Genomic DNA, 15,000 nt, shown 5'->3' with positions numbered 1-15,000 from the left:
CTATTATGTATATATTCAATGGTACAAACCACCTTGTAAATTTAACAACAATGGTACAGAAATCTTTATCTTTTTGCTGTGAGGCTGTGAGGGTTTTAAGAATCCCTTCACATGCAACATCTTTTTGCTATAAGGCTGTGAAGGTTTTAAGAATCCCTTCACAATCGATATCTTTTTGCTATAAGTCTGTGAGGGTTTTACTAATCCCTTCACATTTGATATCTTTTTGCTATAAGTTTGTGAGGGTTTTAAGAATCCCTTCACATGCAATATCCGTTTGCTATAAGGCTGTGAGGGTTTTAAGAATCCCTTCACATTCGATATATTTTTGCTATAAGGCTGTGAGGGTTTTAAGAATCCCTTCACATTCGATATCTTTTTGCTATAAGGCTGTGAGGGTTTTAAGAATCCCTTCACATGCAATATCTTTTTGCTATGGAGCTGCGAGGGTTTTAAGAATCCCTTCACATGCAATATCTTTTTGTTATAAGGCTGTGAGGGTTTTAAGAATCCCTTCACATTCGATATCTTTTTGCTATAATGCTGTGAGGGTTTTAAGAATCCCTTCACATTCGATATCTTTTTGCTATAATGCTGTGAGAGTTTTAAGAATCCCTTCGCATTCGATATCTTTTTGCTATAAGGCTGTGAGGGTTTCACATTCGATTAGCATTCAAGGCTTAAACACACAGTAATCATGATTATGGTAATTTCACATCCCAGGGTAACTTCCTTTTATTCTTAATTTAAGGGAGTTTGAATCAGATATCCCCATACTTATGAATAATCCTAACTTGCATGCCTAATTGTATCTACATCTGCATATTATGCATGTAAAATATAAAATAGAGATAAAAGAAAGAAAATATTAGATATCTTCCCAATAAATGGCTACTGCAATTACTTTCTTTCATGAGCAATATAGCGGGTTCAATTCAAAAAGACTAACCACAAACCATCTTTAGTTTTGCCAGAAGGCAAAGGCTAATGTTCTTTGGCATTGTTGCATTTTACACTAGAATTTTTTTTTTATGATATACAACTTTTCTTTGGCATTAAAGCCTCATTTATCATTTATGTTGCTTACAAGAATTAAATAAATTACCTTCACTGAACCTCAGTTTCTTATTGGTAATTTCTATGGGCCTAAAAAATTCATAATTTTCTATGGGATTCACAGCTACACCAGCAAAATTCCACAATGGTAACATTTCCCCATAAAGTGTACCGGTAACAAAAAGAAGTCCCCACTGTAAATTTGCAGACCTTGAGAAAACATGACAGAATACCATGACAAGCAATTAGATGGGCATTAAGAAGGTAGAATGTACCAGAAAGACTTGCTGGGCAACTGATGGTGCTGTAAGATGATACAACACATGACCTAGAGTTCAGATATGTCATAAGAATTGGAGAACAATGTGAGTGCCCTTTTCTGTATATCATAACTAATGAAGATACAGCCTCTGTAGCAGATGACCTGCTGCTAACATCAGAATCAAAGGAAGAGTCTCAGGTATGTTTGTAAGATTAAAAACTGGAAGAGTGGAAGTAAAATGGTGAACAAAACCAAGATCATGGTGACAAGTAGGGTAGAAAAGGAGTAGGTGCAAACTAGAAAGTTCAATTGCTGTGTAAGGATAAATGTAGTTAGAGTATAACCAGATTGCAATAAGTGGTGTCGAAGGATGCTCAAGAGTGCAGGTTAAATAGAGTGATGAATTTTCCTTGTCAAACATGTATAAAAGAGCAATAGGAGGAGGAAGAGGACTGAAATAAAAGAAAATGGAAACAAAGCTGAACATGGAGAATCTATACAAGTGTTACTAAAAATGTAAAGATTTAAGGCTGGAGTGTGTTGAGTAGGAAAATAATTTCACTAATGAGGAAATTTAACAGATGTGGCATTCATGATTGGAAAACTGATAAAGATTTCAAACGCTAAGGTGGTTTAAGTGTTGGGAAGAAGAGAAGGGGAATAATTAGAGAAGAGTTTGATATGGAAAGAGCATGACACCAACCATGGCAAGGCCCAGGCAGTCATAACTTATCAGACACAAATGCATGAAAGTGATGATGATAACTTAAAACCACCATGTGTACTTTAAACCACCATGTGTATTTTTCTTTTCAGAAAATGTGATGGTCACCACAATGGATGGCTGCACACCGAATACTACAGACCATGCCCGTTATGCTGAAGCAGGCCTGGTCAAAGAGGGCTGCATACAACATAAAAGTGCATACAAGCCACCATCATCTGAATATTGTTACTGCAGTTACAACCTCTGTAACAAAGTTTTATCTAACCATCAAGTGTCTAATCTCTTGCTTTTAGCTGTGTGTGTGTTTACAATATTATACACTAATAATTACCGGATGTTGTCTTGACGAGAGTACCACAATAATGGTAAAATTATAGGTAGCTTAATATCAAATAAAATTAATTGTGATTGCTCTAATTGTATGAAACGTATACTGTATGTCACTCTCTATGATTGTATACATGGTGCTTGATGCATTAGCAAAGGTACTACAGTATTACAATATTAGCAACTCATGTTATATATATTTTTTCTCTTTAAAAGCTTGGTATGGAGGTGTCAAATCAAAGGTGGCCAGCCTGTGGTGGGCTGGGATCTTGTCCCTAGGGGAGAAGAAAGGGGTTCCTTTTCTACTGCCATGTTGTATATGTACTATGTTATTTCATGTGACACTGGTGAGCATTACAGTGTATGCCGCGTCCCTAATGTTTCTCAATTTAGATATTTATGCATGTGTATGACTGCGCTTTATCTCATACCAGATTCAAAAACATGCAATGTGCAGTGCCATCTTGATACCCATTGTTAATGTAAGGTATTTGGCGATAATACTCAACAAGGAAAATTACCTCCTTTGTAAATCATTAACCTTCAATTTCTTTAAATGTTTTAGTTATAAATTCTGTTAGAATTAAAACTTTTAAACAATACTGATGAACTCTTTAAAATTATATGGTTTTGTGTGATGTTAATAAACTCTTTCCTAACAATACACAAGAAACCTCAAGGACACTCTGAAATTCAGCTATTAACCATTACAGAAGAGAGGATTCAACATTTAAAAGTCATGTATCTTTGAATGAGCAAATTTAATCGAAAGTAAAATTAGTTTTATGATGGATAATGCCTTCTCATAAAGTAAGAAGAATTTCAACACCCAATTTTCTAATGAAGGATCAGTATGTCCTTAAAGCTTCACTATACATCATTATTTGTCACCATATATAAATTTTCTGTTCTAGTAAGTGTAAATGTAACAAATGAAAGTTTAAATAAAAAATCTCCATTGTACATATCTCTGGGTCCTGCTCTAATACAGCATAGTGTTTCACTAATACTCAAAATATACCAATAATAATAACAGTATTGGATGAAGATGGAACTTAATGTCTTTCTTTGGATTTGTAATAACAGTTCTTACTTTGTCATAAGGATTGAATGATTGTGATCCTTAACAATGGAACATGAATTTAAAATACTCTTGGTAACATTGTTTGCTTTATTTTATCCCACTATACCTTTCAAAAAATAGTTAACATGCTATTTCCCAATTCATTATCCCTCTATGTATAGCAACTCAAAACAGAAGAGAACTATAAAAGATTACCAAACATTGGAGAGTAAGTAAAGACTTTTCAAAAATAATTCACTTCCAAAGGAACTATTAACACATCTTGTGGAACCTACTACACAGCTTAGGTTAACTCAAAGCACAATTCAGTGAAAAAAATGCAGTGTAGGGGATTCTTATACACAGTCCATTCATGTACTTCATTTACATATTACAGTACTGTACTTTTAACATTATATGCTCTTGACAAGGTTCACATCCCAGGTTTTTTATAAAGATTCTAAAATACCTAAATGTTACAGCTTTATTAACTAAAAAATACTTATCAAAAAGTTTAGAAAAACAAATGGAGAAATTCCTGCCAACACAAAAGGATGAGAGAGAGAGAGAGAGAGAGAGAGAGAGAGAGAGAGAGAGAGAGAGAGTTACTCTTCATGAAACTGAGACACTGGTGTTGCGAATGTCACTAAGAAACATATGGATAAGACCTTTTACCTTGTATAAAAAACCTGACGGAAAAATGCTCTGTTGTGGTAAATATTATGAATTAATATCATCAAGAAAAAATGTGTAAAACACATAAGAAGCTTCATTAATATTGCAAAGATCCTGTTCCAAAGAGTGGCACATCTGCAGACTGCACTAACTACAAGCCAATCTCTATTCTCCCTGCGGTCTCCAAAGTTGCTGAAAAACTTATTTTTAAGCCACTATATAAGTGTGGAATCTAAAGGATTGTTAGCTGATAATTAGTGTGCAAACAGGAAGTAGTTATGTACTTGCGATGCTCTTTTAGACTTGATAAAGGTTTGAGTGTAGAGTAATTCAAATGGATTTTAGTATTGCTTTCGATTTTTAAATCACAAGGCACTTATTTACAAACTTCAGAATCTTGGAGTGGGTGGATATGTTGTAGGATTACTTCAAGATTTCCTTACAGGTAGGCAGCAGAGAGTTGCTGTGGACTGGATCTTTACTGAACCAAGACCTATTGTGTTTAGAGTTCCACAGAGTAGTGTTCTTGGTCCAATGTTATTTTTAGTACATACAAGTGATATGGTTGTTGGCCTGGAAAACAAGATTGATCAGTATGCCAATGATGCTACACTTGTGGGTGCAGTGAAGTCTCCACTTATGAGAATGGGGTATCAGGCTGAACTCCAGTAAAATGAAAACACTATTGATTAGCAGATCTCACAGATTTCCCACCCCATCCTCCCCTTCAGGTGGATGGAACTTTGCTGAATGAGTCTGAAGCTTTAACTAATCTAGGTGTAACTTCTTACTCACATCTAAATTTTGAGAAACATCTAATGAAGTTTCAGCAAGTCCTGCACGAAAGTCAGGTATTGTTCGTAAGGCTTCATATATTTATAACAGTGATAAAATCAATACAACCTGATTTAGGTCATTTGTACTTCCTTTAGTAGAATATTGTTCTCTGGTGTGGACGTCAGCTTCTGCCACAGATTTACCTCTTTTTAGATAGAGTGGTTCGTGGTGGTGGTTTCTATTTCCTAATAGTAGAAATTATGACATGGACCATCAACGGAAAGTCTCTTGTTTGTCAATTTTTCATAAGATGTATTTCAACAGAGATCTTTCACATTCACAATTGATCCCCAATCCCCTTTCTCTGCCATGAGCAACCAGATTCACTGAATGCAGCCCCATTATGCAGGAAATGTGCCTCGCTGTCGAACTTCTCAGTTGGTGAACTTGTTTAACAACTTAATGATTATAAAAACCTTTCCCAACTCCCCTTGGATCTTGATTTTCTTCATCTGCACCATATAATTATTGTACTATTACTTCTTCTATGGTTAAGTTCCATTCTTAACCCAATTCTCAAATTCAGAAAAGTATATTTAATATTACAATAAAAAATCTTGCAAAAACAAAACAAAAAGTATTTTTCAAATAAATAAACTAAAAAAATTACAATAATCAATATGCTGTACCTGCCAAAGTCATGGTACTTTAAATGTATTGTGAAAAGTTGAAATTGCTAAGTGCACCAACCAAAACAGCCATCAATGTGTGAGTTTGCCATCTTATTTTATATTTACTTTTTCTTTTCAAAATTCAGGCACACCTTTGAGGTCAGAGCATCTTCAACACAGGAAAATGAAAATTTTCATGATAAAATTAATTAATTGGATGCTTACCTACTGTTAAAGTTAGCTCATATCTTCGCGCCATTAGGTGGGATCAGCATTCAAAATAAAAAAAAATAATGCTTGGTTAACTCACTAGGATTGTCTCTGTAATCACCTGTTTCCCACCCGGTGGCACTGGAATGTTTACATTCTTGTGAACAAGAATTCTTCATGACCACCCAATAAGATGTGGGGAGGCTGGGTGGGTTTCCACTTTAACAGTAAGTAAATATCCAAATAAATAATTTGGTCATGAAAATTTTCATTATTTGGAATGAATCTTACCTACTGTTAAAGTTAGCTGACTACCACATTGAATGAGGTTGGTGGATTAGTGCAGACAGAGAGACAATGTTCTGCCAAGCACTCTAAAAGCTTTTTAATAAGGGGAAAAAAGCTTCTCAACATTTCAGCCTCTTGTGTGATCCTTACTGGCAAGTACTGTCGCCAAACAATGGAACCACAACAGGGTGTAAGGCCCTCATAGTGAGACTTGTCAAGAGGATCTTTACAGGGAAAAAATTACTATCTTGTACATTACTAGTGACTCCTGTGCCTGAGTCAAAAGCCCATAACTTAGAGTCCACAACTCAAAACAACTACCACCTTCATATATGAATGCATGTTCCTGTACACCAATGTGTACTTCATGCTCCCAAAACTCAATACAGTACTGTAGCAGGATTTCCTAACAACTAACAATAAGATAGAAAGCAAGGTTACTGTCATATTTGGTTCAGGAGACAGCATCCCCACTGCAACGATAGGACTAAGGGCTTTACACCTCATACTGAATTTGAAAATTTTGCAAATAATGAGGTAAAAACAGTTACATCTCCCCTGAGCTGCACGACAACCTTCTCTAGGAAAAGGTTTTAAAGGAAATAAAGCCATGAGGATTATTTCCAAAAATGGTAAAAGCTCAGGAATCAACTCTGTGTGCATTGACTTGAGCATTCTTGGACATAGGAGTGTTTGGCCTTCTAACACCACAGATAAATTCTTATCTCTAAAAGGTTTATGTCTGTCCAGGTAAACCCTTAAGAGTTTTAACTGGACATAAGTCAGCCATTTCTTCATTGCCTACCAAAGCAGTTAAACTACGCACTGTCACAAATCTGAGAAGGGCTTTCACTTCTATATCTTTTCTCTAAGCAATGAAAGAAAAGAGAGATTGCCACTAGAATAAAGCCCAAATACAAGAAAGGACTTGAAGCTCACTAATACACTTTACTGCAGCAAGAGCTAAAAGAAAGGTTTCTTCAAAGTTCTTAAGTAATGCCTTATCAAAAGGCTCAAACAGGTTATGTTAAAGTCTGAAGGAATACGTCTAAATTTCATCGTAAACCATGATAGGAAGATTGAAATTTCCAGCACAAAAGATTGAAAACATCTTCAAACTTTAAATCATGAGTGATATTCTAGTCAGCATGATACAGAACTGAATGCAATGTAAACTGGTATCCTTTGATAATTGTGATAACTGCTTTGCATACCTGAGTTACTGGTAGAACTTAAATCAGTATATCTAGTGGAACGGGTGCTGAATATCACTCTGGACAAGCACCACGAACAATAAACTGACCACTGTTATTGATACACAAGTCTAACAGTGGAGGGTCTTCTAGACTTAAGGATTGCTTCCTTGGCCATTCTAGAAATGCCCTTAGCTCAGAACAGACAACTGACAATCTCCACACAGTCAGATGAAGCATGTGGAGGTTTGATGAAATCTTCTAAAATAAGATTGTCTGAAAAGATCTTTCCTGAACGGAAGAAATGAGGAACATCTACCACCAAGAAGGGAAGTTAGGGGAACCATTTCCTTTGGGGCCATGAATGAGCTATCAAAATCATCCTGGTGTTCAGCAAAGCTCACAACTTGTTGAGTATTTCCTCAAAACAGCAAAAACAGGAAAAGCATAAAGGTCTAGATTCAACCATTCTTGAAGGAAGACATCAACTGCCCATGCCTAACGATCCTGGCACAGAGGGCAGTAAACTGGGAATGTAGTGTCTTGGGCAGTCATGAACAGATTGGTGTTTGGGGCTCCACAAAGGTTCCACAATTTCTGGCAAAACTGAGGAAGAGAGGCTATCTGACCAAAGACCTCACCCTTTTCTGCTGAGTTGGTCTTCAATAACAATGTTTTTCCCCAGGACAAAATAAGGTAGTGGAATGATGTTGCTGGACTCTGTCTAGAGGATAAGAGTTTCTTTGCTAGCCTGAACAAATCTCTTGATTTGTGTCTCCTTGTTGTTTTATGTGAGAAATGAGAGGTTGAATTGTCAGAAAGACTGCAATCATATTGTCTCTGACTAGATGTTCTGCTTGTGTAAGACCATTCCAAAATCCCAAAAGCTGTAGGTTGTTTACCTTCCCACTCCCTGACACTAAATGTTTCTCAGATTGGCTCCCCAATCTGCCTCCGAGACATCTCAGGGCAGTGTAAAGGTTCTTGAGGTCTACAGGCCAACCCATTACAGTTCTCAAAACTGGTAGAAAATTGTCTATCCATCTCTCTGTTGGAAAACCCCCAACAAGAGAAAGCTAATCTTCATCCCCAGATAAGCAACTGACTGGATTAGAAAAGCATAGATTAGTCAAAGCAGAACAAAATGCCCAGTCCTGAGGCTAGACAAAACATAATTCTTCACCCTCAAGGTCGTCAGAAACAAACTGGTGAGAACAAACCAGTCGTCCAAATATGAGAGAACTACTCTAATAGCAAGGAGATGATTCCATCATGCCAAAAATGCCAACACCCAGGAGTATATTTTTCTGCAGCTGAAGGTGTACCAGGATGTGAAAATACATGTCATACACATCGACAGAAATCAACCTTCGCCCCTCTTCCAAAAGGCTTGCCAGGACCAAAGTGAATGACTCATCAATAAGGGAGTACTATGAATAAACTTGTTTAGACTGGAAATGTCCAAAACTGGCCTCCAGCTCCCTCCCTGAGGTCTTGGGAACAAGAAAAAACAATGGTAAAACTTTGGTGACTGAAATAAAAATGTCTCAATGGCCTCATTGCATAACAACTGTCCAATCTACACCTCCCAAATCAGAACCTCTCTTTGTGAAGAGTGTGGAGAGAAGGATATCAGGAAGTTGATAGTGGGTAAATATATAACAGGAAGTACAAAGTATCCTTCCCTGAGGACCATCACTACCAAAGGTTCTTCTTGAATCTTTGCCAGACACTTCCGAAACTCGGTACACGGCCTTCTGAGCATCCACATAGCCTACTTGAACTGGGATTTCAAAACATCAGTTATGGTTACAATTGTAATTTTTTCACTTAGAATGTGAGCCAGATCACTACTGAAGCAGAACTCGAGAGTGGTTTGGGAAATTCTACATGGAACTTGCACGCAGAAAAGGTTGTAGGGGCAAGACCCTAGAGGGAAGACTTAAAAGGTAGCACTAAGAATTTTCTAATTCTAATCTCCTGATTTAAGACATCTTAGGAGATGGCCTTAAACACTTAGAGGTTAAGGCGACAATGGTGGGAAGCTGTCAAAAACAGCTACTAATGGTGAGCAGGGCTACTTTTTAATGATATATACACAACGGTTTCTGGTACTTTACAACTTAGTTGTAAAAGGATTAAGACATTCCTCCCATTAGCCTCAGAAGTAGGTCTATCAAGGACAGGTTAAAAGTCTGATGCATCTTCAAGAAACTCTGCCTCTTCAGGGCTAATATTTATATCTATTATCATCATCATTACTGCTTATACTGTATGTATACACAGTACACACATACATACATAAATATCTATTACATGCATAAATATTTCATATACTGTATATACATATACATATATGTATAGCTAACTAGAGGAGTCTTCACTTCCTAGGTCCAAGAACTTGAAACTTGCATGTTGAACAGAGGAAGGTGAAAACTTATATTGTATCTAAGTCCTAACCCAGTTCTAGGCAGCTTCAAAAACTGAAAATAGACGCATTAGGATTCAGAGAACCAGCATTAAAGGACACACTTCAGAGATTGCCTATGTTGTTTAGATTAACAGCACATTGCCTAGGTTGCGAGTACACTACATTGTTCATGTTAGGTGCAGAGCTATTTAACAGTAAACAGTTTCCTAGCTTTCTCTTTCAACTGTTCATCCAATTCCCAAAGGCTCTACTTCCATGATAATGCGCACCAAACCATAACTCATTTTAAGAGGAGCCAAGGCAGAAAGGAACTGAAGAGCACTAGTCAATGGATTCACCTTCAGCAAATGCAAGTGAAAACAGAACAACACAAGCTATGCATAGCTTAAATACTAAAGGAGAATCAGCCAAATTAGGGTTGAAACCCTAAAGTCTAAAGGAAGAACTGAGACGGAAGAAAAACAGCAATCTACAGACGATGACGGTGAGGCAAAAAATGCCAGAGAAGGTGACATACCACAGAACATCAGCAATGACGTCACAGAATGCCAGTGCAGTAGTATGTACTGGACGGCTGGAAGAGAGACAGCTGGGTGGGAAAGGTAAAGGGTTCTCGTATGATGTTGCCATATAACCATGACGACAGCTGGAACCATCTGCAAAACACTTAAGAGGTGACTGCTGGGAAGTGAGAGCCGTTCTATCACCAGGCTGCCTCACTCTAGATAAATAAGTGGCAGAAGAGGGAGGGCTGCTATTATGAAAAGGAAAAAATGTCACATGGTGACAAATATGAGGTGATAAGAGGGAAGAACTGAGTACAGTAAATCAGGGGAGGGTTATTGTCCACTCAGAGGACAATGCAGGGTGAGTAACTGAGTAAATGATAACAGAAGAATTGACACACAGCTCAGAAACTACTGAAGTAAATGCAATATATGTGCCTAAATAACTCTACCAGTTCACATACATCACTATCAATCTCTCCAAAACAGATGATACGTGAACCGGTGAACACGAGCCCTTAACTGCCAAATAACTCCTTCGGAGAACTGCCAAGTTTGAACCAGAAGACGGTTAAGAGAGGTGGTGAAGGGCACAGACACTGGTCCCTAAACACGCAATGGTTCCCTATCCACGAAGAAGACCAACAGACCCAGGGGAGTCCAGAAGGTGGGCTACAGACAGATGCCAAGGCTTCGACACCTCCTCTCTCACGGGGTTGAAACTGGAAAAGGCTGATCACTATAGGAGGGCCGCAATCTCGCCCTAACATATATATGGTCAAATTTCTAACCATAAAGGAATATTTCTCGGTTACCTGTTATTTTTCTCCTGAACCACATAGGGAGCAAAAGAAGGAGAAGCAGGAGTGAGAGAGGAATTAATCTAAGCTATCAGGTAGACTAATGGAGGAGGAGAAGCAATACCAGAGGACATAAGGAAAAGACAAAGTAAGTTTACGGCCTGCCCCACTTAATTGTCTACATCGTCTATTGGGCTCTAGCATCTTCCAATGCTTCACAAAATTTTCATCCTCTGATCAGATCACTCCTTATTATCAACACAACAAAGAAATGATGCTTGTGCCTCAATGGCTAGGCTAACAAACATGTGGCCATCATGCACAGCCAAAACATTTGGTTTCCACAATCTCTATCCTATACAACCTAATGCTTTTATCTCTGTTTGTTGTAGATGACATAATGCAAAAACAGCACAATACCGTACAGGAAATAATCAGCCAGAAATCATCAAAATCATTACTAATGCCAATTCACACCACCTCCACAAGGATACAGGATCAAGAATTCTGCCAAGAATGTAAACATTCCAGTGCCACCTGGTGGGAAACAAGTGATTGCAGACACAGTCCTAGCGGATTAGCCAAGCATTATTTTGTTTTATTTTGAATGCTGGTATCACCCAATAGTGTGAAGATATATGCTAACTTTTACAGTAAGATTCATTCAAAATAATATGGTTATCTTAAGAGAAGGATATATTCATCCTGAGTCACTATAATATGCGTTTTCCATTCTGCATTATCATCACTAGGAAACTCAGTAATTTGGCTATACAACCTATTGCTTAACATTAATGCCAACTATATTTCAGCAATTTTCTCTTCATTACAATTCCACGGTCAAAAATTTGTCTCTGCATGAAACTTGAAAAAATTGTGTATGTATTGCCGCTAGTACAAGACCAATTTTTTTTTTTGCACTGCTGATACATATTGTTTCCTTATTCAATTACCATATAATAAGAGTAATTTTTGCATCCCTATCTTTAAACTGTTACTGTCAACAATTTAAGGACACCTGTGTCTTATTAAACACTAAGCTAAGGAAAGGAAGAGCTAAAAAGTATATCTAAATCATGCACAAATACACAACTACAGAAACACTTTACCTGAGCATCATATTCAATGAGGTAGAGAAACACAACATCTTCTCTCTGAAGTCTGATGGCTGCATGCAGTGGATGGCTCGTCTTGGACTTGAACATAGCATAGGAGGAGGAGCAGACATGTGAGAAAAGTCTTCTGGGGTGAAGTCGCTCTGAAGAACAGTTTATGAAGGGAAAATTACTTTTTTTCATATCAGAAAAATTTAAAAGGCCCCTGGACCACAGTAAATTTAAAAAATACTGTATTTTCTTCCATAAAAATCACCTATACTGTAACTGTGTATCTCACATATCACAGACATTTTGCAGAATCATTACTAACCTACACTTCTCATTAAAAAATTACTGCATATATCAATTAACTCATCCACAACAAGGTGTTGTTACACATTCTGAAGTTCTTAAAAGTTAACTAATTACAAATTAAACTAAGTGAACATTTTTCAACATAAAAATCACTACCTTACCCAATGTGTAGATATCAAAGTAGAACAATGGTCTCTCAAAGTATTGGCACCTATTTCATCAGCTGCAGTGTACAGTCTCACAGTTTCGAACTGTTACCCAGCCCATTAATGCTTTTTCACATCTGTAAAAGAAATACAAACACCATAATAAAAAAACAGTATTATAGCATTATTCCCATACCCAGAACAAGGATGAAATTCATACATTGCATTTCAAGACATTACCAAGTGCAGTAGTTTTGTTGGCAAGAGTCCATACACAGGATTATAAACATGAAAAGAGTCTAATTGCCAACATATGTCAACGTCAATGTTGATATGTGTGAAAAAATGGTTTGTATCAAAGTTTTTACATGAAAAGTAGTCTTTTTACAAGGTTACACACCTGAATCGCTCTCCTCTCTCTTCTATTTTGCTCAATTTGTTCTGAATTCCCATTTATGGTTAGTTCCCTGCCTCTTTCCTATCCACTTTTTCTCTAAACGACAGTTCTCTCTTATTCTCATCTCATGCCCAGAAAATATTAATCTATTTTCCAATCTCTGAACACCATACCACTTAGCCACTTCCTGATTCATAATGTAATCTTCTCTATGCTTTTTGCATTGTTAAGCCACACATTTTAAGAGTTTCATCCATATTCTTTGTAAGTCTACAATCTTTGCAATGCCTCTTTGGTCCCATTTGTTCTAATTTCAGCCTTTTACTTTTCATCCAGTACCTTTTCTTCCTTCCAACCTGATGTTCCACTTTGGTTTTATTCTATTCCAATTTCATCTTTCATTTAAGTACTAATCTTTCAATGAGCCCTATGAGAACCAAAGGTCCTGGTAAGCTAGTTATAATAAATTTGCCTTACATGTAAACAGAATTGTGTGTTACTCAGGCACCATATATTTTTTTCTGTTTACTAATAGAATACCTCAATTACCAGTAGTCTATCAATCTTTATTTTATCCAAGCTGTTGCTTGTCCATTTTTTAATACCCTTTACAACTCCAGCATTACAAGCCAGTGTGCTGCCAGAGTAGCTAAAAAGCTTTACCTCCTCAAAGGTTAATCCTTCCCCTTCATCCATACCATCTCTTCATCATAAACATCTGCACTTGCTATACTACATCACTCATTTCCTTACTGGTCATTATAAGTGTGGTATTGCTTCCCATAATTTTCAAATCCCATCTCAATTCCACTCTTACACATTTCAAGCATTTGTAACCTCTTCTATTAATTCTACTACAATACTTGGTAGGTAGCAGCCTTCACTACTATGACCACTTTTCTTCTGACACATTTGCCAGTCTTCACTTTAGAACTTATGTCAAAATATAAAATCTTTAAAAAAATATTTATTTTTTTTATACAACTCTATTACTTTATAATAGCCTAAACTGTAATAAATGCAATCTCCACACTCCACAGAAGAAGTCTGAACTAAGCACAATTAGGAGGGGGCACGGAGATGGGTAATTTTTCACGAAGTCATTGGTCAAGTGAAAAAATTCATTTGTTTTTTTATGTTACATTTGTTTTAAGACAAACTCATTAACTTTGTGACAGACCAAGTGGTAACTTGGATGGAATGGACTTGAAAGTCAAGAAGTCCTTCATAAGCTGTTAAAATACAGAGGTGTTGGGCCAATGAAACTGTTGGTTTAAAGCAAGTATATCCAACAAAAGTCTTGATGCTAACAAGGATCACTTTTTGGTGCATTTCACTATAAAATGGAAGGAGACTGATGCTAACCAACAAACTAGTTCACTAGGTATCTATGTCTGTGAGTCAGATGATGTCCTCATGAAGACACGGAGCATGAAGGCTTTTCAGGTCGAGACAACGCTAGACCTGCATCAACAATAAGGCCAACTGATTTCAAATTTAATTATTTATGAGTTAAATCCCTTAAATAAAACCTAGCAAGGACAGATGGAGACCTCCAGGTTTCAATATTTAAAACTGCATTAATGTTAGAGTTCATGTTAAAACCACAGAGGCTGATGCATCCCTGACCTTCCAACCCTCGACTTCAAGTCAAGTCTGGATGACTCAAACTCCACACTTGGAAAAGTATGAATGCAAAATGCATTGCCTTATGAAAAGAGATAGAGTGACCTCCAGCTTAATGGTATGTCTCATGGCTCTGAAAGGGCTTAGGATGAAACCACCCTTATTACAAGGCTGAAATGGTAGAGTTAATATGGCAAAAGGAAGTGGCTTGAGAGAGAAAATGACATTTTATGATGATAAAATAACGTTTCACTTATACTTACCCGGTAGTTACATATAGCTGTACGTCTTTGGCGTCACGGCAGTATTTATTCAAATTTAGCGCTAAGCGCTAAGCGATGCGACAAATGATCCCCCTACCCCCGCCCTCTATCAGGGTATCGGGAACCGTTCAAGAACACGTCATAAGTTTTGCCAAACTGCCCATGTGAGG

At 37.1% G+C, this 15,000-nt stretch overlaps 2 protein-coding genes across 3 annotated transcripts in view; one reads left to right on the top strand and one right to left on the bottom strand.

The window, feature by feature from the left end:
* The window catches only part of LOC136842622 (uncharacterized), a 33,512-nt gene extending 29,978 nt beyond the window's left edge, over positions 1-3,534 (top strand). For both annotated transcript variants that reach the window (XM_067110237.1, XM_067110238.1), the window contains one exon: positions 2,135-3,534. In XM_067110237.1, the coding sequence (XP_066966338.1) occupies positions 2,135-2,391 (257 nt within the window). In that variant the 3' untranslated portion in view covers positions 2,392-3,534. The remainder of the gene's footprint in view (positions 1-2,134) is intronic.
* LOC136842621 (rabankyrin-5) overlaps positions 1-15,000 on the bottom strand; it is a 379,842-nt gene that overhangs the window by 188,074 nt on the left and 176,768 nt on the right. Inside the window, 4 exon segments of the mRNA XM_067110236.1 lie at positions 12,096-12,202; positions 12,205-12,244; positions 12,560-12,638; positions 12,640-12,681. Coding sequence (XP_066966337.1) covers positions 12,096-12,202; positions 12,205-12,244; positions 12,560-12,638; positions 12,640-12,681 — 268 coding nt within the window.

Source organism: Macrobrachium rosenbergii, chromosome 10 (genome assembly GCF_040412425.1).
Source record: "Macrobrachium rosenbergii isolate ZJJX-2024 chromosome 10, ASM4041242v1, whole genome shotgun sequence".
NCBI lineage: Eukaryota > Metazoa > Arthropoda > Malacostraca > Decapoda > Palaemonidae > Macrobrachium > Macrobrachium rosenbergii.
The sequence above is the reverse complement of the archived record's forward strand: the minus strand, read 5'-3'. Positions and strand labels throughout refer to the sequence as shown.